Below are 24,551 nucleotides of genomic sequence, written 5' to 3' on the forward strand. Positions count from 1 at the left end.
TGTGAACTCAATACTCTTTAAAGCAACCTGGTAGGCTAGTATTTTTAATCTGGTGTTTTTATATATACTTTCGAAACAAGTGTTAAGATTTAGAAAGCAACTGCTCCAAATCCTATAATTCAAAGTGGCAAAGTTTAGATTTGATCCCAGATCTGACCAATTCTAAAGTCCTATGCTACTTTCTTTCTTGGGTGTTTTTTTGTTTGTTTGTTTGTTTGTTTCCTTTTAGGTATTTCTCATAGCCCTCCTTTATTTCATTTTTAAACACAAAATAGTACATGCTAATTCTTCTCTAATCAAACAGTATAGAAGTAACTAATGCAAAATCCCCACTCCCTAATCTTACTCCCTCCAAGTAAGCAATTTAAAAAATTTGTTCTATGTGCTTATAGATATTTTCCCTGCATTTATATCTATATTATTATGTATGTTTTTTCAAAAAAGATTGTCTCTCAGTGGTGTGTGAAAGTTCGTTTTCCTACAACATTATCAATACTGAATGTTCTTTTTCTATTCTGTTTTCCATTTGATAACTGAAGGAATGTTATCTCTTTGCTTTAATTTGCATTTCTTAAATTATGAGTGAGGATGAATCTCCCCAAATCAAAACTTTTCTCTACAAACTATCCAACCCAAATTTGTAGTAATCTGGGCTGGCTGTTTAGTTCAGTTGGTTAGAGTGCAACCTTATAATAACCAAGGTCACTGGTTCAGATCCTGTACTGGCCAGCTACCCCCCCCCCCCCCCAAAAAAAAAGAAAGAAAGAAAAAAGGAAATTTTATAATAATCCTAGGATGGTGATGATTTAAAATGAACATCCAGGGCTGGCCAGTTAGCTCAGTTGGTTAGAGTGTGGTGCTGATAACACCAAGGTCCAGGGTTCAATCCCTGGACCCGCCAGCTGCCCCCCAAAAGTACATAAAATAAAAATCTAGATAAGTACAACATAGATACTCCATTTACCAGTGTTTGGCAAGTGGTTTCCATGTGCCAGGCATGGTGCTAAGTACTTGATTTCAGAAATAGGCAAGATAAACACAATCTCTTATCTCAAGCAGTTTAGTCTTGTACAGAAAATAAGCAACTGTCTGACTGTGAAGGTTTTGGCTGGAGGTAACAATAGCTAACTCAAACTGGCTGGAACAATAAGGAAATATATCAGCTGTCACTAGTAGGGGGCTACAGATAAGGCTGGCCTCCAGGATGGCTCCATCCAATGGCCAAGTTTTGCCATCAGAGAAGTAGTTCTTTCCTTCTCTTTGCTTTGACTCTTAAGATGAAGTGTCAACTTCATCCTAAGGCTGGTTCTCTCATTGTTGTGGGAAGGCTGTCCACAGCAATTTGAGCTTCATGCTTCCTTATTAATTTGGGAGGTATGGGGACTTCTTGTGGCTCTCTTAAGATTAAGGAAGAACTTTTTCTCAGTTCTCCAGCAGGCCTCTTTGTGTATCATTGACCAGAACTGACAAAATCCATTCCCGACATACCATTCCTGATAAAATTGTTGGCATTCTTTTATGGGACTAACCCTAGGTAATCAGGCGTATGCCTGGAACAGAGTAGGGACCAGCTCCGTAAGGCATATATGTGAGCAGCAGGGATGTATACTGGAAAAAAATAAAAATGGCCTTTTGCTAGAAAGGAAGAAAACAGGAATGGCTTCTGCAGAGGAAATAATAACCACTACAATGATAAAACAAGCAACCACGACTGAGTATCTGTACAGTTTGGTGCAGTGTGAGTGAAAAATGACATCTTTGCTGTTTTCTTTTTAATGTCCCATAGGATCAGAGTGGCACCAAACCTGTTAGTTGTGAGGAAGATGGCAGTTTCGAAGTTGGTGTTAAACAATTGCCTGAAAGTGAAAGCTCCAAACTGGTGAGAATCCTGGGTATTTTTCATCCTGTGTCCGTTTTAGGAATGTATTATTTATTTCGTATCACTTTGGAAAAGACCATCTGTTGTGTTTCCTTCTCTAGCAACCTTGATCTTAGAGATAGGAGAAGCTATTCCACATAGTGAGTGACCATTCACTCCGAAGAACAGCATCTCCCCTACTTTCATCACACTTGAATTGTGCTGTCTGGAACTGAAGAAGCAGCCTGTCCTTGCAGTCTGGTTTAATACTGGGTTTTTATAAGGCCACAGCTGTGCTGAGTTAGTCCTAGGGGCACAGGAAGAGATGTTAAATTTATCCCATTAATTTGAAGTAAAAGATATTTGAACTCACCCAGGGGCTAGGGCATCAGAAGACAGGCAGTTTTAGAGGCCACTCCGTCCTTATGAAGCCTGTTTGATATTTTGTTATCAAATAGTTATTGAACAGGTACTGCATGCCAGGACTGTGCTTTGTTCTGCATTCATTTTCTTATCTTTCATTTTCCTATGCTTGAGGAAACAGAGTTAGAGAAGTTAACTAACTTGCCAAAGACACAGGCGAGTATGTGGCAGACCAGGTGTATGATCCCTATTCTGTCCGATTCCCACGCCTTTGTTCACAATCTCCTTTCTGTTTTGAAGGCCAGCACTTCCAGGGTCAGACTACAGATGCTAGCAAGAAATTTGGGCTTTTTTCCCTCCATTTTTCAAAATGCTTTACAAATCTCAAAGAATTAACTTAGGAGTGTCTGACTGATTTTATGACAGCCAGAATTGTTCTTTTTACTTCAGGGAGTTTGAGAAATCATCCATTTATCTTCTTTGAACTTTTATATAATACACATTGGCACTGCCTTAGATTCTATATCCTAGAAAGTGAACTGATTCTTTCAGGCTGTAGAGAAAGGACATTTCAGCAAGTGTGGAAATTCTAACAGGCCACTCTTGGACAAACCCTACATGGAACCTGAGACCCCTCGTATCGAGAATAGTGAGAGTAACAAATTAAGGCAATTGTTCTTGAAAAAGGTGTCCCAAGGTTACACTGTTCCCTTCCCAAAAGATAGACTGCATCTTTGTACCAAAGGGGAATGAGTAACATACATTTCGAACTGAAACCACTTCATGTGAAAATAAACTCACTTGTTCTTTTCAACACTGTGTCTCCACAGATAGGTTAGGGAAAAGTCTTTTAAAGCAACAGGATTTTGTAAGTAGGGGCCCCCAGTGACATCCAAGGAAGAAATGGTAAAAAGTGTGGCAATATTCCCTTGCTTGCTAGAGGAGTCTGATAGTCCCAACGAGGCTCACATGTAAGCTGCAGGCAAAAGCTGTCCATCATCCACCCCTGGTTCCCAAGTAGCAGCACCAGTGATGGGCTACAAGTGTCAGGACAACTGAAGAGGCAGAAGACCTGAAGGACTGAGGGTCATTTTTAGATGTTGTTTCATACTGCATTTCACCAAGAATAACAGGCTTCTGCAAACCCCCTGACTCGTGTCTCTCTTTCTTCTCTTTGTTTTTTCACCTCCCCATCTTCCTCTCTTTTTGGTATCCTACAGTTTCTTTGTAACTCTTTCCAATAGAATCTATGCATGGTCTAGTTGAGAGAGGAAAGATAGCCCAAATTTGGACAACTTTCACAGCATAAATATAAATGGCTGAGCATCAAGTTAAGAGTGTAGTCTTGGGCAAGTCACTAGACCTCACCAAGCCTCAGTTTCTTCATCTGAAGAATGGCAGTAAGCAGGATGTTTTGAGGAAACAAATGGGCTGTAAAGTATAAATCACATAGAAGAGTATAAGGCAAGTAGTTGGTGGCTTAGTAAGTGCATTCATTCATTCAACAAATGTTTGCCAAATGCTACTGTGTTCCAGGCACTGGAGGTACAACAGTGAACAAAATGTCCAAAAATGCCTTCTCTCATAAGACTCATTCCAGAGTGGGAGGGGGAACGGGGACAGATAATTCACAAGTTAGCAAAGTATCAGATTGAATTATATGAAATTGCCATTTTTGTAAGTAAAAATTTCATATGGATCAATCTGATATATATGTAAGTATTGTCTTGTAAGAAAATATTAATAACTTCATCATCACTAGTCATTATTTGACTGTTTCTATTATAAGATAGGGGCAAGCCACCCTGCATTGCTGCAACATCCTAGGGTTGTTGCCGGATGTACCTTGTGGGAGGCCAGTATGTGATCTGTATGGGTCTTGACTATTTTATGCTTAGTTTATGTCAAGACAGTTGGAAACAGTAAGTTCTAACCCTCTGAAAGTTTCTTATTTGTGTCCTGTGGGAGCAAATGCCTCATCAGGCACTGTGCTGGACCCTGCAGGAATGACCAAGAGAAAAACACAGACCTTGCCCTTAAGAATCTTATTGTCTATCATCAGCCAGGATAGTAGAATTTGTGTCTGGAGAATCACACCAGGTAGAAATGTATTAGGGAGAGAAAAAATGTTATAGGAGTTCACGGGAAGAAGGGAAACCATCTCATACAGGGATTAGAGAAGATTTCTTTGAATGATAGCCTTTAAGGTGAACCTTTAAAGATAAGAAGACAATTGACTGCTGAAGTTGGCATAAATTGGAGATTTACCAGATGAATCAAATAGTCTGGATTATGGAGTATCAAGCAGGGATTGGTTTTTTGTAGGGTGACAATGGGCAATAGGATTTGAACAGTGGAACCACAGAACCAAAGGGACTGTATTCTACCTATGAATATAGATTAATTCATTTCTCTTATGCCCAGTGCTCAATAAATGTCAGTTGATAGCTGGATGGATACATGTATACAGAAGGTACTACCTGAGAGAAACTATACCCCAAAGAGCTGTTAAATTACTTTTCCAAGGTTACTTGTTATTTTCAGAGCTAGGGCTAAGCCATGGGTCTATGCCTACTCCAGCGCTATTTCCGCCATTCAGTTGTGGTTGGCATTGGTCCATATCTCAGTAGCCCCCAGATACACAGCCAAGGAGTTTAAAATAACTTCAGAAGGTATTGCATTTCTCTAAAATATTTTTAAAGGGAAAATAACTTGTTTGTAGATCAGGTGATGGTTCATGAAACATAGATTCCAATTGTGAGAGACTGGAGGCAGGAAAGTGTCTGGAATCTATTTCAGAAGACTAGGTGAGAGCCTGTTAAGACTATTTTTTAAGCCTGTGGAAAAGAACTTTTAAAAAACTATTTGTACAGAGCTTTGCAATTTTCAAAACAATGTTTCATCTATTATCTCATTAGCTTAACATTTTTAATATCAATTTTTTCTAAAATGATGTCTAGTTGGCCCATGATCTTACTCAATTTTATCTCCAAAATAATGGTATATAAAAAGTAGGGCAGGAATTATTTATCCAAGATTTATAGATGAGACCTTAATGTGCTCAGTGAAAAATCACAACTAGAACTTGGAAAAGCTGGGACTCATTCTGAAAGGTCCATGACTCCCTGCTGACATAGAAGTTCACGAATCCTGAAAATAATTACAGATGGTCCCTGACTTACAATGGTTCAACTTATGACTTTTCTAGTTTAGGATAGTGTGAAAATGAAGCACAGTCAGTAGAAACCATACTTTGAGTACCCATACAACCATTCTATTATTAACTTTCAGTGCAGTATTCAACAAATTACATGATATATTCAATACTTTATTATAAAATAGACTTTGGTTAGATGATTTTGCCCAACTATAGGCAAGTGTAAGTGTTCTGTGCATATTTAAGGTAAGGCAGGCTAGGCTATGATGTTTGGTAAGTTAGGTGTATTAAATGCATTTTGGACTTAAGAAATTTATAACTTACAATGGGTTTATTGAGATTTAACCCCATCATAAGTTGGGGAACATCTGTGTTTTAATCTTTTGGGTATGAACCTATGTTTTTGTAATGTTTGGAATATTTGTGTTCATATAATGTACTTTTGAAGCAGTATAACTAAATTATTAAAAGTGTAAACACTGGAGCCAGACAACTTGGATTCAAATCCTGTTTTTACCATTTACTAACAGTACAACCATAGGGAAATGACTTAACCTCTCTATGCCTCAGTTTCTGCATCTGTAAAATGGGCAAAAGAAACAAAGCGTTGTAGTAAGAATTAAAGGACTTAATAATTATAAATTAGTACGTAGAAGCATGCCAAGGTACACTGTACTCATTGTTTAAGAGCAGCAACAACAACAAAAATACAAAAGAAGGGCCAGCCCATGGCTCACTTGGGAGAGTGTGGTGCTGATAACACCAAGGCCAAGGGTTCGGATCCCTATATAGGGATGGCCGGTTAGCTCACTTGGGAGAGCATGGTGCTGACAACACCAAGTCAAGGGTTAAGATACCCTTACCAGTCATCCTAAAAAAAAAAAAAAAGAAGAAAAGAAAAGAGTGAGTTGTTGTTGTTAATTATGTTAATGATGTAATTCTGATTACAGCATTAAAGGTTAGCCATATAAGGATTTGTTATTCTGAGTGAAGATTAAGATAAATTGGAAAATTGAACTGAATTTTTCAACCTGGAAAAATGCAATTGCTGATGTATTATGGTTCTCCAGAGCGTCAGACCAATAGGATATATAGATATATGACAGGGGATTTATTAAAGGAATTTGCTCATGTGATTATGGAGGCTGAGAAGTCCCACGATAGGCCTTCTACAAGCTGGAGAACCAGAGAAACCAGCAACATGACTCTATCCAAGGCCAAAGGCTGGAGAACCTGGAGTTTTGATGTCCAAGGGCAGGAGAATTTGGTGTCCCAGTTCCAGAAAAGAGAGAATTCACCTTTCCTTTGCCTTTCTGTTCTTTTTGGGCCCTTTGCCAGTTGGATGGTGCCCACCTACATTGGGTGAAGATGGATCTCCCTTACTCAGTCTGCTGATTTAAATGCCAGTCTCTTTTTGAAACACTCCACAGACACAGCAAGAAATAATGCTTTGCCAGCTAACTAGGTATCCCTTAATCTAGTCAAGTTGACACCTAAAGTTAACCATCACAGTTAGTCATAATAGACAACATTTATTGAATGTGTATGTGCTGGGCATTATTCTAAGCTCCTAACACATGCTAACTCATTCACATAACAATCCTATGAGGCTGGTGGCAGTGTCATCTCCGTGTAAGTGATGAGGGAATTAAGGCACTGAAACATTAAATAAGTTGCTGAAATTACCCAGTGAAGCCTGGATCCAGATTGGAGGCTGCACCCTAAACCACTATGCAGTGCTGCCTCTCAGAGGCAGTAGCAAGAAAATCACACTGGGATCTACCCTTTGTTATTGTAGACACTGGGATCTACACTTTATTATTTGTACTGCCCCTTTGTCTAAATCTTAAACTCTAACATAGAAAATTGTAGCATATAAACAGATAGTTAAATATGCTGAAATTTACCTTTTATACCTTTTACATTGGTAAGTGATGTATCAGACAGACGTTTCATAAAATGAAGGAAACTAAAATTTTTTAAGAAGCTAATCTGTGCCAGGCATTTTCATATCAACGAAATTATTATTTATACTGCTAGGTAAATAAATCTGGATTATCTTATCTAACCCAGTGTTGCACATATTATTAACCCTACCTTACGGATAAGGAACTGAAACTAGGAGATGACAGGTTCATTCCTAAGATCCCATTGCTGGTAAGCGGCATGGCTAGGACTCAAACCCAGTTCTCGTTGCCTCTAAAGTCCATCTTCTCTATAGTACGTAGTTCACATAGATAGCCTTTCTTAAAACAGAAGAAATATCATGTGATCTGTTTGTTCAGACAACAAATATTGAGTATCTCATGTGTCAGACACAGTGTTACATGCAGGAGATTCAGTGATGTGCAAAATCATCAGAGCTTCTTGAAGGGTGTCAGATGTTCAAGGACAAGTCCCCACATCAGACTGCTGTCTTTGGAAGTTTAGCAGTTAGGTGGGAAGGAAGGGGTGAGAGAGAAAAAGGAAGAGACAGTTCTGCTTTCTTCTTATAAGTAGCTAACGTCAGCCCTTCACACTGCCTTTGGATTCTAAGCTTGTCTAATTCCATAATTTTCTTTGATATAAAGCCAAAGCCTTTATTTTGTTCTTGTCCATCTCCTTCTCTATGCTGTTATAGTTACTAATAGTCAGTAAAATAATTTAAAAGCAACTAGCTTACAACAAAATAACAAAAGATAAATAACCCAAGTAAAAAATGGGCAAGGATTTGAATGAGCATTTCTCCAAAGACAACATACAAATGGCCAATAAGCATATGACAAGATGCTCAACATCTTTACCATTAAAGAAATGCACATCAAAGCCACAGTGAAATGCCACTTCATGCCCACGAGGATGGCTATAATAAAAAAGGCAGGTAATGAAAGGAACTGACCGGATGTGGAGGAATTAGAACTCTCATACATTGCTGATGGGGATGTGAAGTGGTACAGATGGTTTGGAAAACAGTTTGCAGTTCTTTAAAATATTAAACTTATTACCGTGTGACCAAGTTTCACTCCTAGGTATATACTCAAGAGAAATGAAAACATATCCACACAAAAACTTATACACAAATGTTCATAGCAGCATTATTCATAATAGCCAAAAAAGTGGAAGCAACCCAAATGTCTATCATGTGATGAATGGATAAATAAAATGTGGTTTATACATACAATGGAATATTATTTAGCAATAAAAAATAATGAAGTACTGATACATGATGCTACAACCACATATTGTATGATTCTATTTATATGTAATTTCCAAAATAGGCAAATCTATACAGACAGAAATTAAATTAGTGGTTGCCTGTGGCTGGGAAGGGAATGAGGTATGGGGTTTCTTTCTGAGGTTATGAAAATGTTTTAAACTTAAATTGTGATGATGTTTGCACAACTCTCAATATTATAAAACTATAGGGTTGTACACTATAGATGGGTGAATTTTATAGTATGTTAATTATGTCTCAATAAAGATGTTAAAAAAACAAATCACCCAGGAGGAAGGGAAGAAAGAATATAGATAATCCACAAACTGAAATCAAATCAGAAAGACTGAGGTCACCTCACATAGTCTCTCCACATTTTGGAATATTTTGCAAGTGTTCAGTAATCTGCACTCTAGTAAAAAAAAGAAAAGCCCAATTTGTTTGTCCATCAAAATTAAAGCCTAACTTTATCTTATAAATTCTTGCTTTCTGCTTGTTACTATGCCCTAAGTTAGATCCTGGGAAGATGCTACTGAAAGTAAACAGACAGTCTGTTGTGTTGCTCACAGTCTTCATGGCGAGAGATATTATTCAAATAAGGTCACAAATAGATTGAAATCTCGACTTTGATCAAAGCTAAGAACTAGATGTGCTTGGTGCTAAGAGAGCACATAGTAGAGGATTTGACCTTGTCAGGGAGGGTCACCTGGGAACAGTTGAGCTGAGATTTGAAGGAGAAACTGGCTATAATTGAGAATGAGGCAAAGAAACAAAGGAGGGTTTTAGGCAACTTTAGAGCTTCAGGGATTCCAGTGAAACAAAAGTTCACGGTTGCCAGAACTGGTGAGATGGAAGCGAAGCTGGAGTGGTCAGTAGGAGCCAGGCCATGCTGAGGAGGTGTGCTCTGTGCTGACAGCAGGGGAAGCCGTGGAAGGCTGGAGGGGTGACTGCAGTGTGGTGGTCAGAGTAGACAGGGCCAGAGGGGATGCTGACTAGTTGGGAATTCATTGTAGTAATGGCACTCCACAAGAGATGGTGGCAACAGTATATATTCTCATGTTTTGTCTTTGCAAAAATCATATAAATGCGCTTGACTCTTCAGTAAGGCAATGTATGTGTTTTCTGGGTAGGTTTCACAGAGAGTTACCTGTAAAAGAATTTATCTTTCTTGCCCCCAGTATGCAAACTTTCTGTATGTGTTCTTTAAAGCTTTCCTCTGAATGCAGCTTTAGAGCTCTTTAAAAAGCAACTGTTACACCATCCGGGTCTTCAGAACAAGCATTATCCCAGAGTTTGGCCGACAGCCAAAATAACCCTGCTAGAAATGCCCAGAACAGATGTGCCAGCTTCTTTCCCCAGTTGTAAAGCTGCACAGCAACAGCGAAGTCTTTGTGTCAAAGGACACTTGTCATTACAGACCTGGTTCATGTACAGAAGCCTCAATAACATTTTAGATTTTTCAAAATTTTTCAAAGTGTTTTGATTTTTCAAACTGTTGGTGGTATTTGTTTTTACTATTGTAAATTATATTTCATTGTGAAATATGATTTCTGACCCTTAGGGCAAAAGTAGAGGAATGAGAGTATTCCAGTCAGCTCCGGGTGGCATTGAACCTGTAGTTTCTTTGCAGAGACTTTAGAATTTATGGGGTAGCATGAGTTGTTTCTGGAATTATCACTAACCTAAATCAGCTGTGACATGGAAATTCACACTGTAGCTGACAGTGCACTTTACCATTTCAGAGTCCCCACCAGCTAGAATACCAACATTTTAGGAGCACTTTTTACTTTCTACCTTGATATGCTTGATCTATACAAAATTTTCCAACACACTCATTGAAAAATTATTATTAATTTTCCAGCTCCAAATGGACTGGTAGTACTTGCTTTCCCAGATGAAACAGGTTGGCATGTCAGATACAAATCATGGGATCTGCAGTCTGAACAAACTTAGATCCTGCCTCTGCCTCTGATTAGCTCTGACTTGGGAAAGTGGCTTATCCTTTCTGTCCATCTTTTTTCATCCAAAAATGGGAGAGGATGATGCTCACTTCTTTGTGAGGGTCAAGTATGATTTTATATATGAAACTCTTAGCATAGCGCTTGGCATGCAATAAGGGCTGATTAGGTGGTAGGTATCATTGATACCAGCTTTTGCCTATATGAAATTTAGCTGTGCCAGACTGTCGTTATTCAGTACACATTTTCTTAGAACCTGCAATGTATCATGTTTGAGGAATATAAAGGTAAATAAGACAACTTCATGTCCAGGAGACATGCTGCATTCAGTCCAATACAGAGGTCACAATCTGGTTGTCAGGAGTCAGATCCAGCCCACAGATGTGTTTCATTTAGCCTACCCAATGTTCTTAAGCTGTTCGAGCTGAGTTTTATAAATCAGGGGATTTTACATAAAAATCCTGGTTTCCATTTTCTATTGAAAAGCGACCAGCATTCCAAGCTGCCCCTTTAATTATGTACTTCCAGTTTATTTCAGTTCCAACCTTTCTACCTTTCTCTTACCCCAGCCTATTTCCTTATCACCATCACCAGTGGATACCAAGTCTGCGTTCCTGGTCTAGTACTGGAGACATGCAGGGCCAGGAGAGAGGAATTGTAATGATGGAATTAGCCTTTAGAATAGGTGCTTCTGAGTGCATGGTGAAGAATCAGTTAGAAAATGTCAATACGGAAGTCAGAGAGAGTTAAAAAGCTATTAGAATAACTGAGATGAAAGTTATTGTGACGTAAACCAGAGATCTTTCAGTGAGGACAGAGAAATCTGGACAGATTTTCAGTAGGTACAGGAGGTAGAATTGATGGGCCTTGATTAGATGGATGTCAAAGTTGGAGGAGGAGAAGGAGGCAAGAATGGGCAGCTGACTGGCCGGATGCTTAATGCTATTAACTGAGGAAACAAACAGAGGAAGAAGAGCAGATTAGTGGAGAAAGATGACACACGTGATGGAATGCCTACTCAGTAGGTACCTGTCACTATTGTAGGCACTTTAAGATATTATCTCATTTATCTTGACAGAAGCAGTAATAACAACAACAGTAATACCATCTACCAGTTATTAGCACTCATTTGGTAGGAACTGAGGAGAATGTATTATCCCCCTCTCCATTGTCTCCATAATGAAAGCATTATTATTATCTTCATTTTGTACATGAGGGACCTGAGTATTCCAGAAGCTAATTCATTTGCCCAAAGACTTAGAGCCAGTAAGTGCCATGGTAAGGATTTGAAGCCTTATGGTTTGACTCACTGACTTTCATGAAAGGCAGCATGAGCCATAATGCTTTTTGAAGAGATGGTTGGTAGTAACCCAGAAAAAAGCTGAAGTTTAGAGAAGTCAGTTTTTCAGGTAGTACATAATCTACAAGTAGAAAAACCAGAATATGAACCACCGTGATACTCTAAAGTCCAAGCTCTCTCCTCTATCCAGATAACACTAAAGTAGTTATGAGACCCAGATGGATCTGTGGGAAATATGAGAAATAATAACCATATACAGAGTCATAAAGCTAAATCTTTTCAATTTAAAGGACTGCTCTTTAATTTAGGCTGTGTCCTACCTAAATATTAGTGTTAAAATGGCTCTTCCTATATGACATTTTGTTAATAATATACAGTAGTAGTTAGCCTATTAGTAGTAGTTAATAGGTTGAACTCTCTGAAATCACTAACACTTAACCATTTCCCAACTTATAAAGTGGCAAATCCATATGCTCTGACCTAATATTTCTTTGGTCTTAATTATTTGGCCAAAAAACAAACAAAAAAAGGTAGTTCTGTATCCACAAAGTTCTTTTGAAAACTTTCTGGTCTCTGAGAAAAATCTGTTTGGCTTCATGTTGTGTCCATAGACAGCAGTACTCTGCAAGTGATTAGATGAAAGCAAGCAAGAGAGATTAGTAAAAGCTGTGTAGTTTTAAACCTGGATATGTGGGAGGTTGACATTGTCTTCAATTTAATTTTTTTTTTTAAAAGAAAAAACAGATTTGTGCAAGAACATAATTAGTTCAGTTTAGAATTTTGACTTCTAAGAGAATGCCATGTGATTTCTGATACAGGTTCAATTTTATCAATTTTGACTACTGTGCTTGATTAAAAATTATTCCTAAGTTTTTTTAAAAGTTCTAACCATGGTTGGAAAAATAGTTTAAAATGTGTTTCTAAGTCTTGTTAGGCCTTATTTCAGGCTGGAACTCCCAGGTGCAATTTTCTGCTCATTTTTAAAACAAGGTCCTGAACTGTGTGCTTAAAATCCATTTTTACCCCCAATTTGCTCTCCATCAAGAACTGCTGGATTTCTGGTTTGGCTATTGGGAGCAGATGTCACTGTGCAAAGCTTATTTTCTGTTTCAGATCCAATATGAAAACTGCACCTGTAGCAAGACTCTAGGAATTCCCTGTAAGGAGCAGGAGGGGCTGAGTTAGCACTGGCTTCTCGTGACAGTATGCAAATTGCCGATGGCAGAGTTCAAGCACATTCAAATATGTGGCATTTTTCACAGCTCATTGTTCTTTATACGTTGTATTTCTGAAAACCACTTGAGATTTGCCTGCATGATAAATTTCTCATTCCTGGTCACAAAAAAGATGGTAGATGTACAGTCAGGTCTGCTTCCTTCATGAAAGTCTCAGGAGAAAAGCTTTTGGCTTTTTTTTTCTATTCTCTTCCACTCTGCATGGTGAATGATGATAATACAGAGACGTAAGGGTAACAGGGAAACTCACCTTATAATCTCAAAGACAGCAGAAATGTAGGTACACATTTTTTAACACAAATTCACATCTTTGACATTTGCTAGCTTACACTCACTCACAACCACTTTAACTGCTGGGCTGTGGAGACATGTTTTTCAACTTGAATTTTAGCTTGCCCTGAAGGGATTGTTTGCTCATCAGATTTTTTTTTTACATTGAGAAAGTAATCTTAACAGTTTTTTTTACATTGAGAAAGTAATCTTAACAGTTGTGATTACTAGCACTAAGGTCCTGGAGAAGTAAGATGGCATGACTGTTCAGAGCCCAGAACTCAGACTCTCTTAATCGTGCCCTCTGTTCTGAACCCCACAGGTTTTTGGAAAGAAGTGCTGCTCAGACACTGTGCTGTGAGTCTGAGAAGTTTTCTCTTAATGGGGAAGCCTTATTTGCTTATGTAATTTTGAGATCCGATAATGTAAAACCTGTGCTGATTATGTTATCCTTCAAAGGGAACTGTAAATCCACCATCTCTTTCAGAAATTAGATAAGTTCATGTTGAAGGCTTGTACATGCTAACCACACTGCATATGGCAAGGAGCAAGACACAAGAGCTTCAGAGCTGCTGAGAATAACGGCAGCTAATGCTCTCATAGCATTTCTATGTGCTCCAAAAGGCATCATAAGTGTATCAATTCATACTTGATACATTTTATCAATTGATACATATTATCCCCATTTGATAGACAGGGAAACTGAGGCACCGAAACATTCAACTAATAAATGTCAGAGCTAGTGTTTGAATCCAGCTTTACCTAAGAAATTCTTAGTGTTAAAAAGTATTATTGAAGGACAAGGTAGCGTGTTCTGGGAGCTTCTGCTAATGTTATTTCACTTAATCCAAGTGGTTAGATGAGTAGGAATTAGGCAAAGATGATCATTTTCTAATGTATTCAAAGACTGCAGAGTGGCAGCCCAAGGACCCAAATCAGCAGTAGACATTTGTGTATGTTTGTTGTTTGTCTGACAGGCTTGTTTTTAAAATTGTGGAATTCTAATACTTTTAGGCTGAGCATGCCCCATCTAGTTGGTTGTCTTGGACTCAGTTCACTTCTTTCCTCTCCAGTTGGCCACCTTCCTGCCTGACACCTGGAGGCATTTATCTTTGTTGTCCTTAAAGGTCTTTTCTGAGGTCTTTTCTGGGAGAGACAAGCTCCACCCTGTTGTAATTGGGAATCTCTTGGTTGCAAGTTTGACCTTACTTAGACAAAAGGGGAAATTTATTGAAAGGCTACAGGTTTGTTTGTTTTTCACATAACTGCAAGAAGGGTGGGGTTGACTGACATCCTCAGGGACAGTTGGAACCAGAGACCTGGTGCTGCAGGTTTGCTTCCTCAGCATGGTACAAGCAAGCTGTCGAAAGCTCGTAAGCCTCTCTGCCAGGAAGGGGCTGACTTCCCTTGGCTCCACTTTGGAACAACCACAGGGTGTACTTGCTTTGTTCAGGTATCTGCCTTTGAACCAATTACTGTGGCCAGAGAGGGTATTTTGACTACCAGCTTTGGGATAGCAGTAAGCCTGCTTTGGGGATTGTAGTCTGGATACCTCTCCCATTTTTATCTATTATATAGGATATTCCCAGTGGTGCCTTTTATGCCCCGCTCTCGGAAGCTCCTTCCCTTGATCAGAGCAATTTCTCTGAGCACAAAGCATTTTCTTTCAGGAGCTCAAAGTACTGTTCTGAGGATTATAACATGATGCAGACAGAATGTGTTGTATCAGTTTGCTTTATGAGATGAGATGATCTCTCCACAGTGCTTCCTCAGTCTTCTTATTTAGTGGTCTGCTGTACAAAGTCAATATCTTAGCATGTCCCCAAACCTTAGCTTTGAAGGCATTAAGAGTTCCTTTGGTGCAGTAGTTGGGAGATTAGCAAATTCTAAATTCATGTTTAAACACAAAACACAAAGGAAAGTGACCCAAGATCAGTGAAATGGCTAGTGCCCTGAATTTTGTTTTCCGTCCAGGTTCAAAACAAGCAGTCACAACTTTTTCTGACCAAATGTTGAATCTAAAAATAGGATCACTAATGTTGAGGCTAAGAATCTTGTGTGTGTTGAGGACATAAATAGTACTTTCCCTTTCCCTTGAGGTCTACTCCTTGGTTAAGAGCAAGGACTGTGGAGCAAGATGTGTCTCAGTTAGGTTCTGGCTGGGCAAATAATTTAGACTTTCTGTACCTCAGTTATCTGAACTCTAAATGAGGATGATAATAGTACCTAATACATAGGTCTATTGTGTACATCAACAAATGTGTACCATGCCCAGCTCAGTAACTGGCACATAATCAGTTCTCAGTAAGTTTTAGCCATCATTGTCATCATCATCATCATCATGTACCAGCCTCGTCCCTTGCCCAGAGGTTTAAGGATAACCAGTATAAGAAATGAGACAATGTGTTAGGCCAGATGCTTTTCAGAAGTCTGATTTCCTCATCTCATCCTTCTACCTTTTTGAGGAAAAGATAAGAGAATGGTAAGGAAACTCAGGCACCTGCTACCTGCCACACACCTCCACACATATATTATTCAGTTGTAATTCATCATTTATGTAATTATTTCTTTAATATCTATCTCACCAGATATGTGAATGTGGCAAGTGCAAGAGCTCCTCTGTTAGTCTTTTTCACTGCTGGGACATAGTAGATGCTCAGTAAGCATGTGTTGAATTCAAATTTGCTTGCAACCCCTTATTCAGGTAGCTGTAATCAAATTCTTATTGTTTCAAAAAATGAAGGTTTACAATCACTTCTACTAGTAAGTAGAGGAACCAATCTGAACCTAGATTTTCTGGCTGCTATTCCAGAGCACTTTCTTTTTATTTACAAGTGCCAGTGATGATGAAGAATTAAATTAGTAGTTCCTCTATGTGATATGCAAATTGGGTTTTTTAATTTGTAGCTAGAGAAGTTCGTAGCTAGAGAAGTCAGCTCCTTTGTCCCACTGCTAGTTCATCAAGGTTTAAACCAAGGTAGAATGGCAGATCTGCAGTATCGTTTTCAAATGGAAGGATTTTTTTGCTCCAGGTAAGGCCACTGGATCCACACTAGAAGGAATAATACCAATGGTTTCTGTTTATAAGGCAGTTTAGAATTCTTATTCTAAAAATTCCCAAGATCTTTATTGACCTTTCCATGTATTTTTTCTCTCTTTTCAACTGTAATCGTTTATAGCTGAGGCCACAGAGTCACTTTAATTATGCGTCGTTCCTTTCATGGCTGGCTCTGAAATCCACCCAGGTGCATTTAAGTTCCCAAACTTTGATTTATTCAGCACTAACCATTTATAAAGCTCATAATCTATTCTGCCATATGTTGAAGAAACAAAAAAGACAAAAGTTGACCACATTAGTATATGGGAGACAAATACATAAAAAATACAATATAATGTTGCAAAAATAGTGATAAAATAAATCCGTCATGCTGTGGAAGGGGTACCACCCAGGGGCTCAGGGAAGAATTATGGGATGAGGTAACTTTTGAATTCCTTTTATATCATATAATGTGTCTAGGAGCAAAATTTTATAAAGGGGGTGGGGCAGTTCTAGGATCTTTCTCCGATAAGGGGGAAATTAAAGAGAATCTGAATGAGTGAGATAAGTCTGGACCTAGAAAATAAGAAAGTAGACAGCTAAGTGCAGTCACAACCATCTAGGGGAACTAGGCTTTTCAGTCTCAAGATATAACATGCTGGGGTTAGATCTCTCACGTTGTAAACCAATAGGGAATTGATGACACAGAATAAGATTGTAACCTAATCTAATAATAATAATGAACAGCTGGGCATAACCTGATCATTATCTATTGTATTGTTACAAGTCTGATGGAAGCCTGTTGAAGAAAGGGTGTGTAAATATGCCCAGAAAAGAAACCTGGGGTGGTAGATGGCAGACAGTTAGTTACTCCAGCATTCCGCAAAGGAGAAAGTGTCCTGTCCAGGTCATCATTCTGAGTCATCCAGCCCTGTAGTACAGTTGGGGAAGCGGGACTATTGTGTCAATTCCATTTACTATCATCGTTAACTTCTTTGTTACATATTTGCCAGCTGCCATGCCAAGTGCTTTCATGTATTGCTTCATTTAATCCTTTCCACATCCCTGTAGTATAACTATTCATTTTTTTTCCATTTTACAGGTAAGTAAATTGAGGTATGAAGAGGTCAAACAGCCCACTTTGGTTTGCAGAACATTTAAGATGAGAAACTAGGATCCCAAAGTGCTAACACTCCATTATATGTCATCCCTCTCTTCATTTCCCAATTAGCTTACCTACCTGCCCTGAGTACTAGACCTTGCCACCTGGGTGTCTTTCAGACATTTACCAAGGGACAGAGGAAACCCATCCTTTCTCCTATCCAAATCAGTCTCTCTCCATGTTCTGCCTTGTCCATGCCCAATTGCAGGAGTTCATACCTTAAAGTAAACATCAGATGATAATTTCCCCTGTAAATTTGCCTATTAAAAAAAAAAAAAAAAAGGATGGTATGGTAGGAGGGAGACATACATTCTGGTCAGTATATTGGTGTCATCATTTATTTCAATTAATAAAATGCCTTTTAGCTGCACATCAGTTTCCCATGTGTTTGGGTAGTTCACTTCTCTCCAGGTCTGTACTTTGTACTCCTCCATGGGGTTCAGGACTAACTTAGCTTTGTTTCTTACATTATCTTCAGTAGATGTGCTTTTGCCTCTAATCAAACATCTCAAGGGGAAAAAATCCTCATATCAGGATTTGAACCCTGAAAGGATTTTTATATAGGGAGACCGATATGACAGAAGAAGAAAAAACTATGGCTGAAATGACCTTCAAAGGATATCTGATAGGTCTAAAGCCTGACAGATCTGAAAGTATTTGAAAATGACAAGCCTGTGTTCATTTCTGAGAATTCACATGGTTAAATTGAACTTTTATGCCTGGTGTCTTGGTCATTTTTGTAGCAGACCAAAGCCAGGTGCTTAATTGCTAAAGTGGAAAAGTGCAGTTGAGCCCTATGATACTGCTAACTAGTTGTATCTTTTACGTTTCAGGAGGACACACCCCAGGTGGCTGGTCAAGGTGTGGTGGCAGATCAGCAGAACACACTGGAGTACCCGACTGACAACGTACGTAACTTGTACTTTAGGTTTTGCTCTACTGGGGTGGTGTGCATTAGATAGTGGTTTCCAAAAGACAAGGAGGTGATTGCAGTGAGATCAAATCCTTCATTACTTGACGGGAGGTTATGGTGTGTCTTGCAACCTGAAATTAATCCACAACCGTTTCACCAATTATGTGCAAGGTGTGTGGAAATATCCTTTATCTCCCTGTACTGATAACCTTAGTAGGTGTTTAAAAGGGTGAAAACACCCTTCCCTTAAATTCTGAGAGCACCATGTCTTACACAATGGCATAAATAAAAATTTCAAGTGGGAGAATCTGTAGTTCTATAAAAATATTAATACTGTAACATTAGTATTCCTTACATTTTAAATTTCACTTCTCTTAAAAAACTATAACTTTTGTCTGTCAAATTTTTGTACTTTTGTTGCCGTTGACTTTTTCCTTATTTTTTTAAGTCCTGATTATCATTTCTGTGTACTAGTTTATACTTTTCTATCACTAAAATTTACATTATTCCTATATTAAGTTTTTTTTTGGTGGCTGGCCAGTACAGGGATCAAACCCTGAACCTCGGTATTATCAGAACCATTCTCTAACCAACAGAGTTAACTGGCTGGCCCTATATTAACTACTTTTATGTTTAAGGAGTTGTAGATTACCAGAGCTTATGGGAAATGTATTTTGAACACTGCCAAAGAAAATGCCTTTGAGGGCTGTGCAGTTAGCTCCGTTGGTTAGAGCGCAGCCTTGTAATACAAAGGTCAAGGATTCGGTTCCCATCCTGGCCAACTACCCCCCACCTTCCCCTGCCAGCCACCCCCCCCCCAAAAAAGAAAAGAAAGTACCTTTGAAAAATTTCTAAAATTATATGCTACATACCTGAATAAAAGCAAATAGGTGTTTGCACCCCCATGTTTATTGCAGCACTATTCACAGTAGTCAAGATATGTAATCAACCTTGGTTTCCATCAACAGATGAATGGATAAAGAAAATGTGGTATGTATACACAATGGATTACCACTCAGCCGTTAAAGAAAAAGAAATCCTGTCATCTGTGGCAACATGGATGAGCCTAGAAGACTACTTACGTTAAGCAAAATAAGTCAGGCACAGAAAGATTAAAGCCTCATGTTCTCACTCATATATGGGAGCTAAAAAAAAAAGTTGAGCTTATAGAAGTAGAGAGTAGAATTGTGGTTGCTAGAGGCTAGAAGCGGGGAGGAGAGTAAGGAAAGGTTGGTTAACTAATACACAATTACAGCTAGGTAGGAAAAATAAGTTCTCGTAGTCTACAGTAGTACATCAGTAATCAACAATAATTTATAGTGTGTTTTCAAATGGCTGGAAGAGAGGAGCTGAAATGCTGTCATCACAAAGAAATAGATTTTTGCAATGATGAATATGCTAATTATCCTGATTTGATCATCACACATATTATATATATGTACTGAAATCTAACTCTGTACCCAAATAAATAAATAAACAAAAATAGGTGAGGAAAGAACCTTAAAGATAACTAAATTCAGTTCAACTGAAAGCCTATAAGCAATTTTTTTTTAATTTAAAACCAGATTTGGCTTTATGTAATATATTTGCAAATGCAGTCATGCATCACTTAACAACAGGGATACATTCTAAGAAATGCATCATTAGGCAATTTCATCTTTGTGCGAACATCATAGAAGACACAAACCTAGATGGTACAGCTTACTGCACACCTAGGCTCTGTGCCATAGCCTATTGCTCCTATGCGAGTCATACATTGTGCTACAACATTAGATGGCTATGACATCACGAGGCAGTAGGAATTTTTCAGCTCTGTTATAATCTTACAGGACCATAGTTGTATATGTGCAATATGTTATTGACCGAAACATTATGTGGCACATGACTGTACTATTAATGTGTGAATATTTATATATTACCACCCGTCTCAAGGCAAACATCTCTAAAATTTTATAGCCATAGAATTTTAGAGCTGGGGTAAATGCTAAACATCATCTGGCGTTTCTTTTCCCTGATGAGGAAGGAGCAACATTCTCTTTTGGGAAACTGATTATAAGCCTTTTCTGTGGGTGTAGAAGAGAAATGGTGCAGAGATCATTTGGCAGCATCTGCAGTGAGACTATGTTAGCTCATTATAAAGAACTTCCCAACCATTTGAGCCATTCCAAAATGGGGTGAGCTTCCTCATGAAATGGAATTTTCCATCCTTGAAGGTTTCAGTCAGAAGCTGGCCAGTTGTTTTTTAATATGTTATAAAAAGATATAAAAGCATTAATAGCTATTACTACTTGAGCTTATAAGTTGTTCCTGGCACAGTGATAGATTTACTTATTTATCTTTAATCTTCACAACAACCTTGCAAGGTGTAAATATATCACCACCAATTTACAGATGAGGAGGTTAAGTGACTTGTCTGTGGTCTCGCAGCTAATTAGTGGTAGCAAACTTGGCAATTCATGTTTTGAGTAGTGATTTTTTTTTTTTCCTATCGTGAGGACCTTATGATGTGTAGACCTTTTCCCTACAAAAACACTAAGTAAAATTTTGATGTAACTACAGAGGTTTTTACCTCCCACAGTTCCCCCAGTGGATTTCTTTGAAGCTCTGGACTAAGAATTCATGGTTTAACTTTAAGCAATAAGTCTCAATTTAAAAAAAAAAACAAAACTTGCCTACACTCTACACCTCTCATTTATTTGGTCTGGGAGGGGGGTCCCATCTTCCATAATTTTTAAAAGCTCCCTAGGTGTTCTGGTTTAGTTGGGTTGGATGATCTATAAAGTCCATCCCAACTCTCATCATCTAACATAGTAACGTACAACAGCAAGTTCATTCTTTCTGATCTTTTGTACTTAATGTTTTGGTATTGTGCCAATGGATGAGTCATGGGAGCACGCGTCTATCCATCACCATACCTACCAGCGACAAGAGGTCTGCCTCTACACATAATGTTTGGACCTTTCGCTTGATTTCTGTGGACTATTTCCTTGTTTCTAAATTGAATTCAATTCCACCAATATTGCTTGGTCACCTATTATGCACCAGATGTGCCGTGGAACTGGAACATAGAAATGAGCAACAGCCCTTCACTGCTATTATAAAAGTCATAATCTGGTGACCTCTCTCTCTTGTGTTTTCCTGTTTTAAAATTCACATCATTTTTCATAAAAGTCAGCTTTGTTGGGAATGCATGTACTTTCCTGAGGTGATACAAAATGAAAGTTGGATGTAGGTAATGTATGAGTTGAGATACAGGCTCAATTACTACAAGAAGTTTCTCTTTTACATAACAGACTGGATGTAGTCAGTTTGGAGATGATATGGTGTCTCTGCCATGTCACAGACCCAAGCACCTCTTATCTGATTACTTGACCATCCTCAAATCATGGCATCACTTTTTGGTTTAGGATGGCTGCTGCAGTTATTACCTACATATCTGCATTCCAGCTAGGGAGAAGGGAAAGGTGAGATCTTGCTCCTTAAGAGAATGACATGGAAATTGTACATTCACTTCTGTTTATGTCCCTTTGACCAGAATTTAGTCTGTGGGCACACCTAGCTTCATGGTGGCTGGGAAGTGTGGTCCTTAGAGTAATTAGATACCTATCCCATTCCAGTGTTCAGTTTTCAGGTAATAACCCCTTGTCTTTTTTCCCACTTCTTTCTTTCTAAAATCACTAAATATGTACTTAAATACATCTTTTTAAGTAAGTATTCAGTCAGTATTAAATGATGTTGATAGAGAAGTACAGAAAAAAATTAATCATTGCCTAGCAGCTGTTTGATAAACTCTTCGAACTTGTAGCATTCTTCAGCTACTGACTTTGGGCCCTACCTCTTCCTCTAATTAGCTGTATGATTTCAGATATGTCACTTGACACTGTGTCTTGGTTTATCTTCAAGAGAGTAATATTGTCTAACTCTCAGGGTTGTTCTCATGATTGAATGAATTCATGGATATAAAAGGGGTTTTATTTATTTAATTTATTTTTTGGTGGCTGGCCAGTCTGGGGATCCAAACCCATGACCTTTGTGTCACAAGGCTGCATTCTACTTTTTATCTTTTTTGTAAAAGCATTTTGAAAACTAGAAAGCACAATACAAATATACAATGGTGGTATTGTTTTAGTTGTTACATACTGCACATGCCTTGTATTGAGGCACAGCCTTGCACTGATAGAATCTTGAGGTGTTACGGTTTTGGAGCAGTTACCTTGGTCCTATTTCTACACTGCAGGGGCAGCCTGGTGCTTCATTGCATCCACCAGAATCTTCCAGCTGGGGGTGGGTTCCCTGGCTAACTACAGATCCAGAAGGCAGGTCCTTCCCCTCATGTTGCTCAATTAACCTGCCTCATGCACTTTTGACTATTGCGAGTATATACAAAAGAGATGGACAATGTTGTATGAACATCTACACTACAGATTGTTTTTCAATGGACACAGCACAGATATGTGGAGTTCGTGGTGATTTCATCAGAATGAATAGAAATCGCAAAAATTTTTGTTCTACTTACTACCCCCAGCTTCATACACAGATCACAGTGATGGACTGTCTTCAGCTTCTATCCTTCCTCCCTTCCTTGATCCGTCCTCCACCAAAGCAGTTTTTTTTTGGCAGCTGGCTGGTATGGGGATCTAAACCCTTGACTACCAAAGCATTTTAGATGTAAAGTTAAATAGGGAATCATGAGGAATGGGGCAAAAATCGTCCTAACTTCCTCTTGCCACCTCTTCCATCCTATACGTTCAGAAAACATTATTGGAATGCACCTTTGTTTTGGTATCCTTTCTCCATCTTGAAATTCATCTAATTTTCCTTCCTTTTGTAGGCTGTCAGCCAGATGAAACAGCAAAAATATTCGGCAAAAGTCTCCTTCAGTTCACAAGAGATACCATTAGCACCAACTCCATCATACCATTCAACAGATGCAGACTTCACAGGCTATGGTATGATTCTTTCCCTGAGCAGAGTTGGCTTATGAAACCTTAGAGAAGGATAGATCATGATGTCCTAAGAAGAGAACTGGACCAGGAGTCAGGAAGCATGGCTCTGCTTCCCTCCTCCACTTCCTTAGCTTTGGGGCTTGGATGGGTCACTTCACTTCCTACACCATTTTCCTCATCCCTGCCATTGTCATTGCCTAGTGCTTATTGAATGTGAAAGTACTGGAACAGAAAAGGTGCTCAGTAAATGCTATTGGAATCTGAGGCTTACAGAATATTCTTCTTTAATCTCTCCAAAAGATTATGTTTAGGTCATGAGTAATATCTCTTAAAAATCATATTGAGCCCAATTTTTAGCCCTACATATGTTGATGTATACTATTCGAAGACTTAATTTTCAGTGCTTAAAGTAATTGGTATACACATTCTCTATTTAAGTTCCTGCCTTGAATTATGCTGACTAGGAACTGAAAATACAACTTCAGGAGGATTAATGGGTATTTCCACTTTGCTTTTATGCACTATAAATCAGTAAAAAAGGGGCTCTTTAAAAGGCCATGCTCACCAATGACAAAGCTTAACCTCGTGTTAGTGGAGCAGACCTGACACCTTTATGGTATTTGTCTTTTATACATTTTATATATTTTTAAAAATATATATTAATTCATAAAGAGTTTAGCAAGCAGGGTTTTTTTGGGGTTTTTTGAAGGGTTTTTTTTGGCATCTGGCCAGGATGGAGATCCGAACCTTTGACCTTGTCATTATAACACCACGCTCTAACCAGCTGAGCTAACTGGACAACCCATATTTTAAAGCACTAGTTTTGTACTAAAATGCTTGATGAATGTGGTCAGCAAACTATGGCCCACATGGGTCAGATCTGGCCCACTACCTGGTTTTGTATATTCTACAAGCTAAAAATGGTTTTCATATTTTTAAACGTTGAAAAAAATCAAAAGAATATATCATGAAAATTACATGAAATTCACATTTTAGTGTCCATAAATAAAGAGACACGTATTTGTTTACATATTGTCCATGGCTGCTTTCACACTATGATGATAGAGTTAAGTAGTTGCAACAGACACTATATGGCCTCTAATACCCAAAATATGTATACAGGACTTTTACCAAGAAAGTTTGCTGGCTGGAGATGTAG

At 38.5% G+C, this 24,551-nt stretch overlaps 1 protein-coding gene across 4 annotated transcripts in view; it reads left to right on the top strand.

Annotated features, from left to right (window-relative positions):
- PATJ (PATJ crumbs cell polarity complex component) overlaps positions 1 to 24,551 on the top strand; it is a 369,539-nt gene that overhangs the window by 279,559 nt on the left and 65,429 nt on the right. For 3 of the 4 annotated variants that reach the window (XM_063103640.1, XM_063103641.1, XM_063103644.1), the window contains exons 31-33: positions 1,787 to 1,879; positions 18,367 to 18,441; positions 23,278 to 23,395. In XM_063103640.1, the coding sequence (XP_062959710.1) occupies positions 1,787 to 1,879; positions 18,367 to 18,441; positions 23,278 to 23,395 (286 nt within the window). The remainder of the gene's footprint in view (positions 1 to 1,786; positions 1,880 to 18,366; positions 18,442 to 23,277; positions 23,396 to 24,551) is intronic. The other variant, XM_063103642.1, reaches the window with a different exon arrangement.

The sequence above is a fragment of the Cynocephalus volans genome, chromosome 8, assembly GCF_027409185.1.
Source record: "Cynocephalus volans isolate mCynVol1 chromosome 8, mCynVol1.pri, whole genome shotgun sequence".
NCBI lineage: Eukaryota > Metazoa > Chordata > Mammalia > Dermoptera > Cynocephalidae > Cynocephalus > Cynocephalus volans.